This window comes from Stegastes partitus, unplaced genomic scaffold (genome assembly GCF_000690725.1).
Source record: "Stegastes partitus isolate 25-593 unplaced genomic scaffold, Stegastes_partitus-1.0.2 Scaffold1492, whole genome shotgun sequence".
NCBI classification, from domain to species: domain Eukaryota; kingdom Metazoa; phylum Chordata; class Actinopteri; family Pomacentridae; genus Stegastes; species Stegastes partitus.
In genome coordinates, this window is record NW_007579223.1 from 102,130 (window position 1) to 125,175 (window position 23,046).

The following is a 23,046-nucleotide window of genomic DNA, read 5'->3' on the forward strand; positions in this document are numbered from 1 at the left end:
AGTGTGTGTGTGTGTGTGTGTGTGTGTGTGTGTGTGTGTGATTATCAAAGTTGTGCTTAATTCTAACTGCGCCACCTGGATTTTGCTTTGTTATCGTTCTAATCATTTATGTGTTTACATTTTTAGACCCAGATTTTATGTTTTGTGACTGATTTTTGTAACTGTGCAATGGACTGATCACCATGCATCTTAAAATTACACATCCTGCTCGTACCAGACCTTTAATTTAAATTCTGTATTCTGTAGTTTACTAGTGTCTGCTACGAATAATTGAATGCCTTCTATCTATTGTGTGTTGATGCTGCTGGAAGTTGTGAATTTCCACACCAGAAGGAATTAAGTATCTATCTATCTATCTATCTATCTATCTATCTATCTATCTATCTATCTATCTATCTATCTATCTATCTATCTATCTATCTATCTATCTATCTATAGGATAGATAAAGGACTCAGACTTTAGGAAACAGCAAGTTTCTGGTGCAGTCTCAGTAACTAAAAATATTCAAGTTCTTCTTCTACATGTGCTATGCACACAAGGACAACAGATTATAGTCCCTATAGTGTTTGGTCCAGTGAATGAATTTGACCTATGAATGAAATCTGTGTGTGTGAGAAAGAGATAGTTGTTGTTGAAGTTATGTTACAACCTTGCTGTGCCACCTGGATTTTGCTTTGTTGTCGTTTTTATCATTTATTTATTACATTTTTGATGACTAAATTATTTTTTGTTATGATGACCATCTCAAAAACATGCATAATTTTGAAACTTAGTTGTTAAACAATCTAAAAAAAATAATAAACAGGCTCAGAATTTGGAAAACTTTCTGATGCAGTCTCTGCAAATAAATTCATTCAAGTTCTTCCTCTACACATGCTATATGCAAAGAGACTATGGGTTGTAGTACACATGCTATGTGCCTAGGGACTACAGGTTAAGTAGCTTCTGTAGGATTTGCTCTAGTGCGGTGGTTCTCAACAGGGGGGCCACAACCCACTCAGGGACCACAGAGAGCCGCCGGGGGGGCCTTGAGATGCCTCTGACTGTTATTAAGAACAGTACAAAAAATATTCTCATGACAAAATAACGAGAGAAACTATATCTAACTAAACATATATCCAATCTGTAGTGCTTCATTTATATAAACTAACTACAGAGCCCAATAATAACAAATAAATAAACTGATCAAAATGCAGTGTAGGGCAGTAACATGGCCGTACGCATCACTGAGGTTCCCATTGTCTGGACCTTGGTATTTGTTCTGGAACTTTTCATTGGACGTAGAAGGACCTTGGCAGCAGAAAGGTTGAGAACCCCTGCTCTAGTGAATGAATTTGGCCTGATTTGGAAATCTTTATGTGTGTGAGAGAGAAAGATAGATGTTGAAATTATGATTAAATTATTAAGTCCTTACTGAACCACTCGGATTTAGCTTTATATCGTCATCATCATTTACGTGTTTGTGTGTTTTATTACACCTACATCCTGTGTTTTGTGTCTAATGACCCTCTTGAAAAAGACATGATGCATCATGTTGCAGCAACTAAGCAAGTTTCCGAAAGCGTCCTCCTTCCGTGCATGCTGTGTGTATAGAGACTGTGGGGCAGTTCCCTGCACGTTTTGCTCCAGTGAATGAATTTGGCCTGTGAATGAAATCGGTTGCTGAATAAACCACATGGTGGCGATGAAGGCCAGCAGGCAGACTTGTACTTCACCAACTGTGTTTGCTGTGTCATCTGTGATTGTCGACGTAATTGCTGGGGGATCCAGGAGATCCCCTTATAAAAATGGGCTATAATTTAGCTTCTTACTTATGTATGAGTTAAAAAGCACTCCAGGCTGGTCATGTGAACATCATACCTCATAGCCACATGCTTGTTTCTGAACCAAACTTAAAATAGTTAAGACTTCTGTGAAATCTGGGCCTGCACATTCTAACTCATGTGTGCATCAGTGGGAATTTAAACCTCACAGCACAACTTGGCAATTACTGTGTTTTTCATCCATGTTGATGCCAACTAAGCAGCAGTGCATTATACAGTTTGGATTTCCATAATTCCCATGCATTATTCACCAGGAATTTTTCTCTGAGGTGCATATTTAGATTTGAATGGAGCTTCGGATAATGAAGGCTAATTTCCCTGGTGACAGTGCCCCCCGAAATTAATCTATTTGACCTCCCCCTTTTTTTTTTTTTTTTCTTTTTTACTTGGAGAGACTGTTGGAGCTGGAGGGGGGGAGTTAATGTTAAAGGCTCTGATGCGCACAGAACATTCTCACAGGCACACGCACACCCCTTGCGGTGTTTTCCGGGATCACGCCACCGCTTCCACTTGGGATCCAGCATCAGCGATATGGCTGATCATCACCGGACGGGACGGTGCCGTTCTTGAGCGAAAGTTAACACACGAATAATGACTTATTACGCGTCCGCGATGCGCTTATTCTGGCGACGGGACACTGCGGCACGCCGTGTGACGCTGGGGTAGGAATTATCCGACGGGGGTTAACTGGCAATTTTGGTGTATTTAACAGCAAAGTTATTGGAGGAACTTGTCGCAGTGGATCCCCGGCGTGCTGCCTGGATTACCATACACAAGTGGAACAATAGTCTCCTGCAGCAGGAACGCAAGCAGGTCAGTGTTGTTTATATCGCTCACTCGTTTCGATTCCGTATTGACAATGTTGGGATATTGGGCACACACGGCTGTCCTATCACCTGACATTGCAGGTGGACTCGACTTGTTAAATCAGAAGCATTTGAATGATTTTGACTGCGTAAGTGTGCGTCCCGATGTGGACACTTTGGCACTCGTCACCGATCCCCTGCAGAAATCGCATTAGGACCACTAAAGTGACGATAAATGGCGATCCTAGCGCCACGGTCCGAGCGTATTTAACTCCCAACAGAGCGGTGGATTTGAAATTTCGCAACGATTCTGGCGACAAAAAACCCAAACATCCAGTGGCGGGGATTAACCCCAGCGCTATTTCCACAGAGTTTGTGCGCCGGCCGGGCGGCTGTGCAACTTTTTCCCTGCCCTGCCTGACTCTCCTCCTCCCGGATACTTGCGTCAGGAAAACACGGGGAGAGAGGAACTGACCGAAAACGCAAAAGGCCTGGAAGGTAGAGAGGAAATCTCCGCCAGCCAGGCCCCGACACGAAGCGCTGCGCGTTCGGTTCGTGTCCCCGGGGTTTATCCGCTCGCTTGCCCGCTTTGTGTTCGTCCTGCCCGGCGGTCACTTGGGTTTGTGTCGTTTGCAGGACGCTTCGCTCGTCCGCCAATGTGCCAAGTCCGGTGCTGCGGTTCTGCAGTGGTTCTCCCGTGGACATGGGTTGAACAATTAATGTTGAACCCATGTCTGTGAACGTTTCATTTCTCAGCAGCGTGTTGGGAGTATCATTTGCCGCTAAATTATTTATGTCCATCTCAATGTGGGATGTCCAGATTGGAAAAACATCCCATCAGTTCTTGTGCCCTTGCAATGCACCTCTGCTGAAAAAACACTCTAATGATCCCAGAACAGCTATAACCCAGTGCTGTACCCGTGTGTTTTACCTGTCTTATACCTCTAGATTGCAATTAACAGTATTTAGAAGCCTTATTTTACTGTCACCCAGCTGTACACCATTCTGAGGTCAAATATTGTAATTTTTACCCAGAAAAGGGCCTCACTGAGGTTTAAAGCTATTGTACAGCAGCATTTTGACAATCAATTATAATAATGATAATAATAATAATAGTAATACTGACAAAAAAATGAAATTTTGGCTTCCCAATTATTCGTATGCTGCAAACTTTCCATGGATTTATGTCAAGATGATATTAAAAACAATGTGGTGTCATTATTAGACAAAAGTTTCTTTTCCAGCTGCATGTATAATGTAATGTATTAGCCAGCATGTTTCTAAGTTTTGTGTGAAGTAATAAGTAACAGTGGGGCACAGGTCATTGCACTGTACTGCAGTTTGATTTTTCCAATTGCAGGTTTTACATACATCTGCCGTATAGACGTCGGAGAACTATGCTTATTAAATGCTATTGCACCCAGGCTCATGTTAAGTTGTACAGATCTTTCTATGCTCGGTGTGATCCCTGTGATCCAGATCTGCCAACAATCATAGAATCAGACCCTATTCTCCGTCCTCTTGTGGATGAAAATGGCATTTCAGATTATTTCCCTAGTTTTTTTTTTTTTTTTTTGCTATGTGTGATTTAGTTTTTTTTTTAAGTTTGCTTGTGCTCATCTTCTTCCAAGATGATTTTTTCTCTTCATCTTACTCTGGAGATTTAGGTTAAGTGATGGAAGGGATGCAGAGGGGAAGCCACTGGGCTTGTCAGGAGAATAGACTGTTGTTTGGGTTATCTATTTATGTGTTTTTGTGTGGATGTGTGTAGGATTCTGTAGTTGGGCAGATTTGTGCATTACTCATGCATCCTCAGGCCGCTGCGCAAAAGCAGCGTTTGGAGTGCCACTGAGTGCCCGTTCCACTCTGCCACATTGCATGTGTGTGCATGCATGCGTATGAGTTATATGTGTCACCGAATGGCAGAATAATACTCGTTTGTTTTTAATGAAAAGGAAAGAAAGAGAGGCATAGGTCGTAAGATAATATGGCTGAAACAAAACGAGACCCAAAAGGCATTTGTGTGTCTTGTTTGGATGCGACTGTGTCATATATGCAGCTTACTAATGAGTGTGGATGGCACATAGATTCTGCAGGCTTAGGTCCTCGCTTCCATTCAGAGGCTTAGCTGGAAGTGGAATCCCAGAGCCAGGCTGGCAAGGATTGCATGATGCAGTGCTCTGCGGTGTCCCAATAACTGGAGGGCTGGAAGTTTCTGAAGCTGACATGAGCATGTGTGAGAGAGTGTCTGTGTGTGTGTGTGCATGAGTGGCGAGTACAGAGAGATGTGAATTGTTTTATTCTCAGCCTTTCGCCTCTATCTATCTCCTTTCTTTTTCTTCTTCTTCACTTCACCTCAGAGACAGAAACTGCGGTTCCAGCCAGGGCCTGTAGCCTAGCAACCTAAATGGTGTGTGTCTTGAATAAATCAGACTGTGTTCCTCTTCTGTCCTCCTCAGGGGTGTGTCAGTTCACCTCACCTCCAAGCTACCACAACTGTGCAACCACCCCAAACATGTGGGAACACACGAGCACATGCTCACCAGCTGCTAACAGACAGAAGAATGACTTGTTATTCCTTTGCTCCTGTGTATCAGTCACCCCACTAACCTTTGCTCTGTTCTGTTTGTTTTATTACGCAGCTCGTGTTCTGATGTGCGTGAATTCGTGCACCGTGTTGCTTTCAAACACAGTCGAAACAACACAAGTGCTGCCTTTGAATGTCGTGGGGAGCGAGTTGAGCCTCTGTCGTTTGGAGTGTGTCCCTCCGTTTAGTAGGAGTTATGTATCTGAGTTGTTTGTGGTTTGCCAGGTGTCTGGTGAGTTTGGCCCGCGCATGCTGTTGCCTGGAGCCACATGCCTCGTCCCACTCACTGAAGCTCTTCACACTGCCACGTCCATCTGCACTAGACAAGGCCCAGTATCCAGTGGACATTGATAGCACTTCATTTTTCCTTCAACTTTTTTGTTTTTTGTGACCAACACATATATACACATTGAAATGTCGTATATCTTCCCTAAACATTAAAATTTGTTACCGAATGCAGCATAGCCCCTAATTTTTCTACACAAAGCTCAGATTGTAGTTTTGCAGCAAAGATTTAAACATACAGAAATGTTATTATACCACAAAAATGGGGCTAAAATTGTAATCGAAGGCTATTTAATGCAGATAAAAGAAAAGATCAAGCTAAACATTAATGGATATTCTTGGTATTTCATGAACAAAAGTTAAACAAAATGAATGCTGTTTGCTTTTTTTGTGTGGAGATGTTTATCACAGACACTAACCTTTATTTTGTCCCAGTATAAATACAACCATAAGTCTGTATATATATACATATACAATACGCAATCGTATCTTGAAGTGGTTCTCTCAATAACCCGCTGGGAAATGAGATTTCCCCTAACTGCTCATGCTAATTCAACACAGATAAGATGAAGACTGTGAAATTAGTTATTAATATGTGTCTACGTGTGTGTGTGCATGCATGCATGCCTGGACGCTGGTCCAAGTGTGGGTTAGTGATAACATTGCTGTGTATTTATCTGGGTAATAAGCAGGGTGTCATAAATCAGCCGTTTCTTCATTATGCGACTCACTTATTTCTGAAAATTTGTGGACGATTTGTGCATGAAGAGGACCCAATTTTCTTGTCCAAGCTGGCTGATTCTCTAATGAACTCTGGGAAAACATGCAAATGAGGGGGGAGGGAGATTGATAATCCATGTAGCTGGATGATATGAAATACATGTGAGCAGCTTTCTTTTGGCTCTTTTGTTCCCTTCTTCAACTTTTTTTATTTTTTTTTTTTCTCTCATGTCAGACATACCCATTTAGCTGAGGTGCAGACCACATCCAACTGGGCTCATGTAAACTGTCAGATGCGACGCTCATAGCAATAAATGGTCTTCTAAGCACATCTTTTGGTGAAAAAAGCCAGTTGTCTGTAGCGAGGATGTTTGAATTCCCTCAGAGCGCTGGTTGTCTCTAATAGGCCTGAAAGACTGAGAGCCTGAAAGGATGAATGGCTTTTGTTGAAGCCTCCAAGGTTGGACACAAAGAGAAAGGCAGCGGGTGCAGTGTGTATTTGTGTGTGTCGGTGTGTGTGCTCGTGCGTGTCAGCTCCCAAGCCCTTATGGGCTAGATAGAAGGAGCAGGAAGTGGAAGGGAAACAGAAATACTCCGCCATACCGCCTCTACCTTCAGGCCAGTGAAGCAGAGAGTAGACGAACAAAGTGACTTCCACACACAAAAATACACACATGCAACGACACGTATACTGTACATACTCTTATAAACCAGATATTAAATGTCTGCTGAGGGGCACTCTCAACAATATATAACTTTGAAAGCTTACTGACGCTAAGAGGTATACAAACACAAACACACAGTGCTCACAGTTGGGTCACCAGCGAATATACCGAGCACTTTGCTAGGATAACAATATGCTTCTTCCCCCTTTATTTTAACGGTGGCATGGTGCTCTCTCCTGCCTTTCTGCTGTACAGCACCTGAAGCTCGCTTTCCATCGGAGTTGTGTGCTTGTTGTCACAGGAACATTGCTTTCGAATGGACCGCTGTAGAGCCATAAATAGATTATACATATGAACTTTATTCTTGTGTCTCATGATAATTTGTCTGCCATGTTTTGTTTTTTTTTCTTACATTGGGAAATTTTTATTCCATGAATTTATTATGGATACCACCAGTGAAATGCATGTCAATCACAGCTCATCAGGGACAGGTGCTCTTGTCTGAAACCTCTGGGGAGCTGCATAGTCAGCCATTTACATGTTTTTTTTGTACATTTTTGTTTGTTGTTCTCTTTCTCTCTGCCTCTCTGGGTTTGTCTCTCTCTCATTCTTTGTCTTTTATTTTGCAATGTTTGCACTTGGGATACATAACAATGAGAACACACGCTGCGTGAGCAAACACAATCATTGGGAGCCCAAAGAACTGCAGAAAATGCGCAGAGGCTGCACTGCAGTAGTCACTGGCTGTAATGACAACAATGGCCACGATTATGATGTTGGAGATGCAGGTGGTGCTTTTGATGGTAATGATGATGTTGCTGGTTCCCCTTTAGGCCCGTGGGCCCCAGTGGTGCGACTGAGAAGATGGACAGGATGAAGATAATAAAACGGAGACTGTCCATGTCTCTACGCAGCGCTCGGCCCGTCGATGACTCTCTGTCCGAACTCGCAGAACAGATGGCGCTGGATGAGCCATCCACAGCCAGGGACAACGGTGAGACATGAACAAATGCACGCACGCACACGTATTCACAAGCACCCAAGCGGATGCCGTCATTTAGGCATATTGTAGGCGTGAGGTGGCCTACTTCAAAATTCACAGCTCAAAAACCAACCTAAATTGTCTTCTATGTGAATAGAATGTGTCGTATTAATTTATACTACACCATCTGCACTGTGGCAATATACTGTATAGATAGATAGATAGATAGATAGATAGATACCTTATTTATCCCCTTGGGAAAATCCAGTAACTCATATGTTACATTTAAGAAAAGTAAGAAAAATAACATACAAAATAACATGCAGGTAACAGAAGAAGCTTTAAAAATGGTAGCAAGGTAGCATGTGTTGTCATGATGATGAAGAGTAATTGTGTCACCTCCACAACCCTCTCGGGAGTCACACAGTGATTAGTTTGACTCCAGCATCTGTTATGACTAGTATTTCACCTCACAAGAGCAGTTATTGAAGAGCAGTTGCTCATGTTCTCTCACAGTTAAAGACCTTACAACTTCATTTGGAGCTGTTTCAGTACATGAAGAAGCATTACATCACTTTTTTTTTTTTAACGGTGAAAATGGTAAAAAAACAAACAAAAAAACAACAACATATTTTTGGATTATTGTAAGTGATACATGAGGGTTAGTTTGCAAACGTGTGGCAGCAGATACCACATTTCTCCTCCACTCTTTTATGTCCTTCATTTACACTGATCCAGAACTGAGATAATGTGTTTTTATTGCAAGTAACCCATAAACACTATTTGCCCTTGTTTCAGAAACCTGTGTGTCATGGTATTTTTTTCCAGTACTCTCACAAAAGCACACAGACATGCTTTTTTCACCCACCAGAGCCATTCTAACTACCGTCTTCTTTACATCATCATCAGCTTCATCACAACTAACTTCACTGTTCACTACACTTCATTACTTAATCGTCAAGACTGAAAGGCACAGTAAGATGGACGTGCATGTGACTTCGAAAAGCTTTTTTTGTATTATTCACACAAACAAAATGTCTTAGCTGCTCATATAAAGGGTGAAAAGCAATGTCATGCTCAGAAACCCTGGTTGCCATCTGCTGGACATCTTCCGGGATTGCAGGTTCCACTTTGGAAAAATCAGAGACCTCAAACCCAGACAAGGTGTGCATGTGATTGTCTTTGTGTGTGTCTGCGTCATATTCTGGCACCAGGCAGAAACCAGGTCAGAACATGCCGTTGCCTCAGCTTCAGCAGGTGATTTTCACTCAAAAAAAAACAAGAGAAAACACGAAAAGCCTCAGTGTTCAAATATTGTTGTACTATCTTAGCTGCTTTTGCAGTTTGGCTATAAGGAGGGGTGATGTTTGTTCTGCTTTTTCAGCTCTCGGGCTGCAACATCCATACCTCTATCTGATTAATTTCCCCCACTGCCATCTCTCTGTTCTTCCTTCTATTTTTACAACCCTCTCTTTTGTCTTTAATAGCATAAGCGACGTCAGTTCATTTCCAGAGAGCGCAGGCAGCAAGTGAGGGAGAAAGGAGTGGGATGGAGGAAGTGATGTAGAGGATGAGGAGAGGGACATTAAACTTTAACAACTGCTCTACATTGCCATCTTCTCTTGCTGTTCCCTTCTTGCTATATCACCTCCCCACACACACACACACACACACATCTCTATAAATATTAGTCAGACTGTGCAAAAGAGCGGTAAAATATAATTCTCACATTTTTCAAAGTGCTAATGAGAAAGTAATGTCGAGGCTGCTGCTGACCTCATATCGCTTCTTCCACTGTTATCTTGGAGGGCTTAGACTGGTTTTACTGGAAGGGAATTATGTGAGGAATTGAGGGGAACATGAAAAAGGCTTGGTGATCGCGGTGGAATTTCAAGTGCAATGTGGATGAAAAGGGCATTATCAAAAAGGAGATGTGACATGTGGGCTCCCACTCACATTGTACAAAAAAAGGTTTAATTAATACTAATGAATGTAAAAGAAGGACACGCCGGCTGACAGGCTGTTCTGCACATTTATGAGAGCTTAGGTTGAAGTATTTAGCTTTAAAATAACCGAAGAAGCAGGTGTTTATCCACAAGTATAAATTTGACCTCTAGACACTTGTTTTCTTGACTACAGTTAGCTAAATATCTATTGCAGTCCTGCCATCAGAGACTTGATAGCTCCCATACCTCCATGACCTGCTTCCTACGGTGCGTCTGCTCGTTTTTCGTGTGTCTTAATGTCTGCCTTTCTCACTATCTTGTTGTTCGTAAGCAGTCGTTATCAGTCTGTGACTCAACATAATTGCCACTATGCATGCCTCACGCCTCATACACTTGTTATTCCAATTCTTAGTACTGTGTTCCTACTGTTTCCTCTTCTAACATGAATACAGCAACTGTTTGCATCCTCACCTTTTTATCTATCACCACTACATATTGTACTGTTCCTACATGTTCTGCTACCTCTCTTGTGTCTGGTCTCCATGTGACCTTGTGTCGTCTTTTTTTCTCTTTTCCCTTTTTCTCCAATCCCCTCCTGCAATTCTTGTCATCTGGCCCCTTTTTATTTTACTGCTCCCTCTCCTCTGCTATTCCTCAACTTTTTCTCCCTCTTTTTCTCCCCTTTTCTTTTTATTCTCACGTTTGTTTTTTTCTGGTTTTCACCCCGACCTCTTTTTGTTTTCTGTCGAATTGCTGCCCTTCTGAGTTTTTTTTTTTCCCCACCTCTACTCTTTCTTGCACTCTCTGCCACTCTCTTCTTGTCTGCCTTCGTTTTCTCCCCTCTCCCCGGCTGTCCGTCTGCGTTGTGTATCTCAGAGCCCATGGTGGTGTGCGCTGTGCACCCCCCTGCCTCCCATAGCGCTCCCTCCTTCCTGCGTCAGTATGCCGGTCATCTGGGCCGCACCGCCCTGCGCAGAGAGCCGGGTGGGGGGCTGGAAAGAGACAGAGCCTTCCTGAGCCTGCACAGGACTGGATCTCTGGGTACACACAAACACACACACACACACACACACATATAGACACTTGGACACACTCATAAGCAACAAGGAACATTTCAAGGTACTGATTATTCCATTTTGTGCTGCTTTGTACGCTATTAAAGGCCTTTTGATCTGTTTAGAACGTATTCAACTCTATGTAGCACTTAACATACCTATAAATGACCTTTCCTGCAACCAGCTACAACACAACTATTGCACGCACAATAATGCAAGTCAGAAAAATCTAATAACATAATCTAACACAGCAGGGCCAGTGATTACATTTTGCTACTAGTGCTAAAGTACTTACTCAAGCAAAACTTGAGGGACTTGAAGTGGACTATTTTATGACTACTTCCGGCTAAAGACTCTTGAGCAAAACAAACACAATCCCTCACATAGACGACTCATCCAACTGTTTTCAGTTTCATTCTGAGACTTTGTCATTTGTCTCTGTTATAACATTTTCTGCTGCTTGTGTGTGTCAATTATTCAGTAAACACAACTCTTTTGTATCTCTCTGTCTTTGAATTTCTTAAGATTTGCTTAATATTCAGTAGTGCATTTGGTTACTTGAATATATGTCTCAACCAGAACAGGATATTAGGCTTGAGCAATACTGCCACCTCTGGGTGGAAAACATACACACTGATGTCATGTAGTTGCCAATGATGTCAATTTTGCTTACCATAAGGGGGATGTGTATATATGCATGCGTGCTTGTGTTTCTGTGCGCGCATCTAAGTGGGCTTTCACTGACTGAAACCGTATTTACTGACACAACCTGGCTATTCTGCCGATGCTCACTATGAATGTGAAAGGATAAATCTCTAATGACCTTAATCCAACATACACAAACACACACACACACACATACATGCACATGCTCACAACGCTCACGTGCTCACACAATTACTTTTTCCTTCTGTCTGCATTATGTAATGTGGTCTGTGGCTATATGGATCCCAGTAATCTCATTTCCCACTGTGGCAGAACGGCTTATATCAGGAGCAGTAGGGCAGATCGCACTGAGGGAGGGAGAGTCAAGGATGGATGGAGAGAGAGGAACTGAAGATGATGATGCTGGAGATCGGTTTCGGATGAAACGGAGTTTAGAAAGCGGTGGGAGATTGATTTATGAGGGACTGAGCATGAGAGAGGAAGAAATGAAAAGTATGGATGAAGGTGGGGGCGGGGGGGAACTACAGACGGAGTGGTAGGAGAGTGTTTCACAATGGCTCCTTCAGGAGTCATATTGGCTTTGTGCTGTGTATCCCTTGAGTGAACTGCAGACAGACCATAATGAGACTCTTTGCATCCACTGAACTCTAGCGAAGGAAGACCAGTCTTATAACAGGAGCTTACAGTTCGTTGCAATCCTGCTACCTGGAAATGTGATAAGTATATTTGGATAAACCTTAAATTATTTCCGGGGAAGTAAAAGATACTGCAGAGTGAGGATGGATGTGGCTTACTGTTTTTGGTACTGTTGCTGATATGGTGTCTTAGTTTTGGCACCTATACTAGAATTAATTTTTTCCACATTATATTGTTTCATGCTAGTTAGGTTTAATTTCATTTGATTTTGGTAAATCTCTTGCATGGACTCTTTATTTGTGACTTTCTTTGAGCCAGTTTGTGACAATTACATCTACAGAGCATACTGACACAGATTAATATTTACATTTAAAGTCATTTGTAGTGTACTGTATATGAGAATAGTGTGGGAATATAGAAAGTCCTGTATAAATATCACATAATTTATTTAAGTGGATTATTTTGTAATTCAAATAAACTGCAATGGTTTATGTAGCTGTAACGATGAACATCCGGTAATATGTAGAATAGTGTGTACGCACCAAGCTTAAGGCCACAGATTGTTGCTTGGTCTGGCAGAGTGACTTCATTCTGTGAAATCGGCAGCTGCCTCTGCGCTCTGAAAAGCCCCCAAAAGGACACAGCTTGACTCAGAACCTAGAATAGATGCGACCCTACTATTAAAATCTTGATAACGCGTAGTTTGAAATGTTAAAAGGTACGCTGTGTCGCTGCGTGTGTGGGTATGAGTGTGTTTCCCACCGGTTGGTCTCGCTGACTCACGGTGTGCCACTCAGCAGTCGGGGCACGTTGCACCCTTTAATAGAGCAACATGATGATGCAATCTCTCTTTCCTGCTGCACTAAGGAGATTACCCACCCTTTCTCTGTCTCTCGCCGTCTCCCTCCATGTTGTTCTAACTGGCTCTATTTATGCATATGAGTATTCAGTTAACTACGCTATTAATCTGAGTAATTGGGCTTGTGTGCGGGGTTATGTGTTCGAGGTGTTTGGCCGGTAACCAGAGCCCCGGAAGATATTACAGGTTTGTGAGTCATCTGTTGCTCACTGGGCCAACACCCACTCCCACCACACTGTACTTACAGTCAGGAAAGATGAGCACTGCACTTTTCATTTTTGCTTTTCACCACTACCTCATCTCTCTCTCGCTCTCTCTCTCTCTCTCTCTCTCTCTCTCTCTTTGACTATCTGTAGTTACACTGTTGAGGATTAGCTGGACCTCCTGTCTGCTTTACTGAGAACAAGAACACTGCTGAAAGCTGCCTACTCTAGTCGAAACCCGTCGCTGGCTGCTATTTTCGATACCATCACAGATGTCTCCTCTCCTTCTTTTCTCCCCTCTGTCTCGGTGTCTGCCTCTTTCTCTTTGCATATATCAAAATACTATATTTAACCTCCAGATTAAAACCAGAATGAGGTGAAGATGAAAGATGGTAAGCTTTTCAGACCCTCCTTATCTCTCCTTGTGCATTGTACACCATGAGAGACCTTGTCTGTGCCAGGGATTTAATGTAATGCATTAACACTGCATTAATCGCTGTAGCCCTCTCCCTCACTCCCTACACTCTCAGCCATCCATTTGCTCACTCCCGGATTGGATTTATAAGAACAATGGAGTGGACTCCTTTTATGTAGTTGGTCTTATAAGCTTTTTATGTGTGTGTTAGGGCGACTTGCTGTTTCGCTGGCTTACGCTCGAGGCTAAAGGGAGATGCTGCTCACAAATGCTGGTGATTTTCAGAGCTATATGCCACAGAAGTGAGGCGTGGGGGTGAGATGTTTGGGAACAGCATAAACAGAGCCGGTAGCTTACAGTAGCAGCACTCTGGTCCCAGTAATTGAATAATAAGATTCCTTAGATGCAGATAAAAGGTTTAGAGGTAATTACTGCAGTCTAAAGTCTCCCAGCCCCCCGCCTTGTGATTGTGTTTCTCTTTGCGTGCGCGTTCCTCTGGGATGCTATATGCACTTTGATTTTTTTTTATTGTCTCACTAGTCCTGTAAGCACAGTGTGGTATTTATGGTAAAAGAAAGAAAACACTATGCTTTGAATGGAAACAAATGTGGTCAAGCAAATTTGCCACTGAAGACATTTAAAACAGGGCGACAAGAGAAAATGTCAAGGAATGAGACCTTGAGGGGAGAGAACAGCTATGTGGAGATGACTGCAGAGCAAGAGAGAAATCTTCCATGTATACAGCTGCACTTGTGAATATAAAGATGTGGGGAGACAGTGATGGGTGGAGGGCTGAGTGGCAAGCTTTTGTCCTTGACGTTTTAAGCAGCGTGAAGCCCAGGGATTCATCACTTCACATCAATACGTGTCTGTCAATGCACTGTAGATGACCATTACTCTCTACTTGAATCTACCTGAAGGTAGCTATGGGCCCAAATAAAGCAGTCTTAAATACATCTCACATAGGTTTAGTTATACCTATATTCCTGACAAATCGTTATTTGAACGCATTCCACAACTACCCAGATTAAAAATGCTTTCAGGATGTGTTAAGTATACACTATCCCAGTTAGGGTTTTGTGTTTGTGCATGTAGTCTTACAATTAAGAGCGTCATTGTTGACATGTAGGGTGTGCGAGTCTTACTGTGTTTTGTTAGTGAAGGTTTACAGGCCACCTTGGTTATTGACATGAGGGAAGAGGTGGGATTCTATCTCACAATAGTTGGAAACGTTTGAGGAAAAGCTTTTTCAAGTGTTAATCCTTGAGAATATTATGAGGAAAGAGGACATTTAATACTTTATCTTGCTGACATTTGCATGCAGTTGCCATTCAACACATTCATGTCTTTTAAATACTTCTTTTGATCTTTGTTTCTATGGTGGCAAGGTCAGCTGTTCCATTGACTGGCAACCAGACGAGGAAGGAAAAAAATGCAGAGAAGAAGAGTTGTGCATTGAAAATTTTAAATGTTCATTCAGTAAAAGTGCAAAAGTATTAACATAATAAAAATGTACTGTACGCATTCATTATGCAGAATGGCCACCATCACTTTAGTAGAGTTTATCTGCCTATAATTGATGCATAAACATGTAAACAGCAGTTACCTGATGTGGATTTAATACAATGTTTTCTGTTTTATTCTATGAAAAAAGCATGTTTTATATTTTCAACACATTTTTTTAATGTATGTGAGCAGTTTAAACCCCAATTCCAAAAAAATAACCAGTAACTATCAATGCTGAATAAATACAGTCAAGTAAAAAGTACGATCTCTCTGAAATGTACTTGAAGTACAAACTAACAAAATGGAGTAAAGTAAAATGCTAGTGCCTCAAAACTGTACTTTAGTGCATTACTTGGATAAATGTACTTTCCACTGAAGGTTATTACCAAGAAAACATTATTCACCGTTATAATATATGTAACAAAACCAACGCCAAATGCTTTACATTTAAGAAGCATCTCTCAGTGAAGGAAAAAATATAAGATTAAAATAAGTAGTTTTATTTAATTAGGCATGTTGATTTCACTGTACATTGCAGAAAACTACATCTTGATGCTGGTGGTTCTGTCAAAGCCAATACTGCAGATTTTACTTTGACATTTTCAAGTGGGTTGCTCAGGATGACTGCTTTTGCATCCCGCTAATGTAAATGTGCATCGTGTGTATGTTCTACAGGTGTGGGAGACAGAGCTGACTGTGTGAGTTGTCTTTGCATGGATAACTAACAGTAACTGTATGTGCAGTGGCATGTGTGTGTGTGTGTGTGTGTATCAGTGCCTGGGTTGAACATGAGTAATGGCCTGTGCTTCATGTCCATGGGGAAGGGCAGAGGGAGAAAGAGGTAGAGGAGAGTGGTGAAAATAGAGAAGTGGGGGAGCTAGGATGCCAGAGGCGTCACTCAGAAGCCTCTGGGTTTCTTTTTTTTTTTTTTCATTTTGCGCCGCAGAATGATAAGGACAAGGAGGCAGAGGCTGGCAAGGAGGGAAGGAGCACGAGAAAGAGAAGACGAATAGAACCAAGTGTAAGCAAGAGGCTGATCAGGCAGAAAATGTTGTCATCGTCTCGTGAATAGAAAGACAGGATGATCGCACTGATATTCAACACCATCTCTGGACCCAGACAGAGATGGGAGGAACGAGGGAGGGAGAGATAGACAGAAGGAGGGGGAGAGAGAGAGAGATTGCTATCACATGAGAGGGAGGGGAGTAATAGCAAGGTGAGGGGAGGGAGCGGGAGAGAGCAGGAGGACTAACGACACTGAAAGCTCTGGTAGGGGCGCCAGAGGCAAGGAGAGAGTAATCGAGAGAGGGGAGTGGAAAGGAGGAGAGCAGCACAACAGCCTGAATAGAGTGGTGTGCTGAAATAACTGTGCAAGAACAAGGAGGACAAAGGGAAGACATCTGACTGGGAAGGAGAAAAAACATCAGGAAAAAGAGTAAACTGGAATTGCAAATGAAATAGGGACAGGAGATAAAGGTAAAGGGAAGATCTGGAGGACGATTGGGTCCAATAGTTGAACCCCAGAGATTGAAAGTGTTTTTCTCGCTGGGAACTGTAAGTGAAGCATATTGCGAGCCTTTGCACATGTTTTGTGTCTGGATTATACAGATGAAGACAGAGAACACCTGTTATTCTAAGTGACAGACTGTAACAGTCTTTTCGCTCACGCACTGGACTGTCTCTGCAGCATTTTTCCTACCTGCACGGTGTTTGACCTTCCTTAGTCAGCAAGCAGAGTGTGACTGCAGAGAGGAAAAGAGTGAGAAAGAAGGAGAGGTGGAGAGAGGGAGCGTCTACAGAAAAAAACACACAGGAAGAGAGGGAGAGTGTTAAAGTGGAGTAGCAGCCGAGGGAGTTGTTGCATTGTGATTAGTGTGCCTGTGCAGTCTGCACTATCCTCGCAATGTAAGACCTGTTCTCTACTGCATGGGGCTCTTCTGGCAGTGCGGTGAGAGCTTGAGGATGTGATTTATTTTTTTATTTTTATTTTTTCCCCAGAAAGCTTGAACCCTTGATCGGCTACAGCTCCTTAAACCGGCCTGGGTGATTAGACACCTGAAGACTGAACTGAAGTGACCTCAACTTTTTTGAAAAGGCCTGGACTTTTTTTTTTTGTTGTCTTTTCTTTGTTGAATGCATTTTTGAATTTTTAGATGCACTTTCAAATGTCAGTGCTTTGAATCTTTTGGAACAATGGATATGTCAGACAACCCCCAAGGGTGCCCTGCTCGTGCTCCCAGGGCGGGAGACTCTAGGATGGGGGAGGCTAGAGTGGGAGAGGGGATAAGAATGGGGGAGAGAGACACGCCACTGAGGCTGTCACCTTTCCGTATGCTTCGGGTGCTGGACTCATGCCGTCCTCCAGGAAACCGTATTGGTGAGTCTGTCATCATATATCCTCAAGTTCGTCTATTTTTTGATGCTACATTTTAAGTCGATGTCCAAGAATATACTGATCAGGTTTTTCTGACACTATGTAGATGAGATGTAAGTAACTACATACCTGTGCCAGTAAAGCCTTAGAATAGTTGTGTTCCCTTTGGTTTACCACATATGATATGTCTGTTGATTTTACTCTGTGGGACATGAAACTGAGGTTTTGTTCTGTACAAAGACGTGACTTTATGCAAGTAGCTTTCTCTCAGAATGTGCTGATCCTACAAATTTGAACATCTAAACTTATTATACATCAAAATCTGCTTTCTTTCATGTTGCCGGTTTAAAGATGAGAGATGCGGCGTGTTAGCCCAGAGCAATGTGTGTTGGTATCTACAGGGATCCCATGAGCTCCTTGGAGAAGTGAAGTCCTCCTTTTGAATTTTTTATTCATTTGCTTGTCAGCACAATGACTGCAGTATCTCTGTTCCTGCTGCTCAGGCCAAATTCAGACAGTATGCTGTCCTGTGCTTAAAAGGAGTTTGAGAACTCCTGGCTGAAGAGCAAAAAAAGGGAAGCGAAAGGATTCAGTTCAAAGCCAACGCCACAGTGAGTGACGTGAATGTGGCCAGTAACTATTAATTCTACCAGTAACCCAGTGAACTCAGTGTCTGGCCCCGTCAAGTGAAGGCTTATGACAAGAAATCCCAATATTGTAGCTTCTCTTTGAAGGGCTCATGAAGTGAATCTTAGACTTGCTTCACTTCTTTTGTCACCCTTTCCACTGACTTTTCCATCATTTTCAAGGCCCCGTTATCATCTGCTGGAGATGAATTCCCAGCTGAGTGGAACACACGCAGAGCTAGGTGAGGTAAGGATAGCCTCTCAAAGTAGACCACTCACTCTTCCAGACGGACTAGCAGAGAGTCAGCAACCCTAACTAGGCCAGTCTGGCCTCATACAGGGAGGCAGTGGTAGCTCATGACATTTTCTGTCTGCTCTTTCAGTCACATTATAGAAGTGGAACAGACAGAGCCTGCAGGAGACTGGAAAGTAATGTTTTGTTTGATGGGAACTTTGAGTTTGTTTTAAGGCGAGAAATTGTGCTAGAGAAGTTGGTGTCTGAAACAAATACACGTACTGCATGTGTTATATTGTTTTGGGTCCCCAGTGATGGAATTTTCCTCCCAAAGCCAGGTTGTCCTGTCTCATCTACCCACATCTGTGTGACTGTTTACACAAACAGATAAGATCAGGACTTCTCAGAAAGCGAGAAAGCCCTGTGATATAATACTAGTGCTGGATACTCACTCGTTCTGAGCGCGTGCGTCTGTCAGTATGTAGATATCCTGGATCAGTTTCTCCTCACTCTGGTGTCAGTTACCGTGGGTTTAATGTTTCACCGTCAGGGTTGTAAGGGTTGATTCCTGATATGACAACTGACTGCTCAGTTTTCTTACCAAGGTACATTCATTGCCTGCATCCACGTGTCTGGCTTTGAGGCCACGGGGAGATTTAAATGATTCTGAAGTGGTGTATTAAGCATTTACACAGATGGGTTGTGTTTGAGTTGGGTTACGCTAATGAGCATATGGTGCTTTTGTCAACAGATAGACGACTGGGCAGATGTAGGTTGGAATTATCAGCTGGCATCTATACAGGTAGTTGACTGTTTATGTCATTATACAAGTCTCTGATACATTTTAAATATACAGTTTGCTTTTAATATTATATAATTTATACTTGGAGTACATTGACGTACAGAGGCCTTGTCTACAATGTAGCCGAGTAAGGAAATAAAATATAGAAAGTAGGTGCACAAATTGAAATTTTCAATGGCAATGACAATAAAAATGTGAAAGGCCAAGTTGGTAAAATAACAAAAACACTGATTAGAGGATTCAGGATTTAAAAACAAATTAACAAACTTCAGAGCAGAGTTTGCTTAATTTTAGGAAAAGCACAGTCAGAAGGTGGCATCCTGTCCATTCATAACAAAAATGTTGGACCAATGCACGTACAATCCAAAAGTTAAAAGAATACATAAGTCATTATGGAATAAATACATCTGCCTTGTTCGTCAGCTGGCTAAGTAGGCAATGGCCTGTTTGTGAACTGTTTTTCCCTTTTACAGCCGCATCTTCTAGCTTGTTAATTCAGAATTACTTTGTCATTATTGTTGCATTGGTTAATGGGTGACGGCATGTGGCACGTGATTTGCAACGCCACTGTCATGAAATAAATGAAATATTTGCCATTGGAGAAAATCATTTTGAATAAAAACTAAAAATGTTGACATTATAAAGTCCCGTGTGATCCTAAAAGTAAGGATGAATAAAAAACACGTCTTAACAAGGTGTTCCTTTTCATATTTTTTTCACCAATTTATTCCTGTGATTATTTATTTCATAACTATGTATTTTCTTAAACACTGAACACACTATGAACACTTCATAGATGCATTTTAAACCACGCCCTCTTTTTACTGATAGTAAATAAAGAATTATTTTAGAACTGCTTAACAATTGAGAAATAATGACAGGCTATAAAAAAATATGAATAAAGCTGTGTTGAAAAGCTAGGCAGTTGTGTTATGCTCATACACTGCTCCCTGTGTCTGTATTCCTTTTGTTTTTTTCTTTTTTAACCCGAAGACAGAGTTCGTTGACTAGCTCGTCTTTCTCAAACCCTATCCCTAATTACATGAAAGGGACACACACAAATGGCCTAGAAAAAGCCTCAGGTGTTCTCGCAGCTGGCAGACAGTGCGCTATAATAAATAGCTTTACCTATCTGGCCCTCAGTCGTTATATCCCACGGCTGAGGTGTCACAGTCACTCAGGGGACTTATTTTTCTTTCCACTTCATCACTTCTACCCACCAAAACCAACCTCCCCCCGATCTCCTAATCTCCCCTCTATCTGTCCGTCTTCTGCTGATGGTGGCTGTAGTCAGTGTGAACGGTAGATGATGTAAGGGAAGATATTACCAATGTTAGAAGCGTCATTTTAGCCCCTTTCATGGAAAAGTTTCCACCTCAGACACACACACAGATGCTCACACATACTGTATGTGTGAGCATGACCCAGACTGTAGAGCTGAAAGCCAAACGGAGACCCTTCCCCCACATTTACTCACACACATACAGACCCACACACTATCGAAGGAGGCAGTCCTGTCTGCTGCACTGTGACTCATTAATCAGATGGATTCTGGGCCGGATGAAGGTGTGGGGGGTGGCAGGCAGAGACGGGCAACGCTCCGATTGCATGCAGGGTAATATTGATTTCTGACTTCCTCATTTTACCAATGGCATTTTATACACACTCAGTTAACACCCCTCCATGGCTGGTGGTACAATCCATCATCTGGGGATTGGGACTCTACTGTGGTTTACAGAGAGGGGTGGATGAAATTTAACAATACAGTGACAGACTGAGCATAAATCTGTACGTTTGTGTTTTATAGGCATCGTCCATGAAAACGTGAAGATGGGTTCAGACGGGGAGAGTGACCAGGCATCTGGGACGTCCTCTGATGAGGTCCAGAGTCCAGTGAGGGTCCGCATGAGGAACAACCACCATCGGCGCATCTCTAATGAGGTACTGGAAGCGGGGACACACCTGCACACAAACACACCTGCTTTTACACCAAGCATACTGCCCTCAGTGCATCTTTCCAGAGGAAAACACACCTGTACACAACATTATTCACTGAGATTCAGTAGTAATGCCAAAGACTGTGCAAAAACATGTACTCCTTCACTATTCACTACACACTACATAGAAAATTCTAAGTAGAGAACTTTAAGGTGTGTTAGATTGTTGAGCCGTGCTGATACACTAGACAGGGCCATATATCAGCTTTGCCTTCTTGATGGTATATTGGTATTGGTTTGAACCTTCAGCAATTTCCCTGAGGTTTCCACCAAAGGGATCAATAAAGTTCTATTCTATTCTATTCTATTCTATCTTGGTCGATAAACAACAAGAAATTGCAGACAAGAAATGCCAAACTAGGATAGAGGTGAATTACATACAGTGTCACCAATACATACAGCAATTTGCCTAAATGTAATAATAATAAAAAAATTCTATGGATTCTCTATCAGGATTGTTTATGGTATGTGTTTATGTGCTTTTTAGTAGAAATATAATTTTAAACATCCAAAAACATGTGCTATGCCAGTATCAATTGGTTCTATAAGTAGCAAAAAGCCATTTTGTGTTTGGATGCTTTCTTGCTCCTGTCACATTTTTACTCACTGTGGTTTCATTCTGCAATATGAAGTCCTGCACCTGTGTGGAAACAGAACACCCATAGCTAGACGAACTCACAACTGTCTCCTGTGCTATATAAAAAAGTTAAAAATGCTTCTAATTTGAATTTCAACCAAAAAATAAAAAAATAAAAAATCATGTACAACAAAAAAATTTCCAAAAAAATGGGTGTACATAATAGAGATATTTTACTTCCTAATTTTTTATAGGTTTTCATACTTGTCTGTGTAAGCGCAGTCTGTACTTGAGCCCAGTTTAGTTGAATAGTCCTGGAGTTTTGGACTGTTGGTCAAAGCTGTCGTGGTTTTTTCGGTTGTGATAAGGAATTCAGAATGTTTTGTTTTTTTACAGGATTTTGATACTGAAAGTTTTTTTGGTGCAAATTTGTAAATGAGATGTTTAGTGGTTTTGATGAAATATCAAGATTTCAAGTTTCGATGTGGTTAAATTTTCCAGTTCCAAGGACCATTGGAATAAATATAGGACAGTTTCTCCTGTTTTTACCGTGATGGAATGGTTGAATTTTGGAATGTTTCTTTAAAATAACACGCCTCTTGAACTCGCTGGTGGGTTTTGAGGTACATAATGTATGTCTGTATGATTTTTACCTTCACTAATGCCGACCAGACAGATTTGCTATTTGTTGCTTTGCTTTCCCATCTCTCTGAGTGTGTGCCTCAGTCAGACAGTGCGTTTGAAGGAGGTGCAGAGTGATGAGCGCAGCAGTATTACGGGAAATGCCTCTGGATGCACTGACTCTGACTGCTGTGAGCAGTGGAAGGGACTAATTTAGACCATGTTTACCACAGAGAGAAAGAGAGGAGAGGGATGGAGGGGCAGTGTGGGAGAGGAAAATACTGGGGTGAGAGAATAATTATGGATGTAGGAATAATTACTGGTATGACAAAGAAAAGGGAGATGCAGAGGAATGGGGCTCAGGAGATGATAAGAGAGATGAGGGTGAAGGAGAGATGGAGGGCAAAATGATGGTGGGAGAGGACAAAAAAAAAACCAATGTTTTCGCTCAGCCATTCCCCCTCTCCATTCACCCCTTCCCCCCATCTGCCTTCTTCCCCTCAGGAATCTGTCCATTCCTCTCTCCTCTGCTCCTTCTTTTCCCCCCCTCCTCATTTTTTTCCCCCTCCTCCTCCTCCTAAGCATGTGGATGGCATTCTACCACGATGCCAGCCCTCTCTCTTTCTCTCTCTCCCTGTCAGTGTGTGTGCAGTCATGTA

The 23,046-nt window shown here is 42.1% G+C and overlaps 1 protein-coding gene across 2 annotated transcripts in view; it reads left to right on the forward strand.

Moving 5' to 3' along the window:
* Nucleotides 1-2,357: 2,357 nt before the first annotated feature.
* LOC103370865 (cyclin-dependent kinase 17-like) overlaps nt 2,358-23,046 on the forward strand; it is a 39,975-nt gene continuing 19,286 nt past the window's right edge. Inside the window, exons 1-4 of one of the 2 annotated variants that reach the window (XM_008300035.1) lie at nt 2,358-2,637; nt 7,721-7,881; nt 10,692-10,856; nt 21,000-21,133. In XM_008300035.1, coding sequence (XP_008298257.1) covers nt 7,752-7,881; nt 10,692-10,856; nt 21,000-21,133 — 429 coding nt within the window. In that variant the 5' untranslated portion in view covers nt 2,358-2,637; nt 7,721-7,751. The remainder of the gene's footprint in view (nt 2,638-7,720; nt 7,882-10,691; nt 10,857-20,999; nt 21,134-23,046) is intronic. The other variant, XM_008300036.1, reaches the window with a different exon arrangement.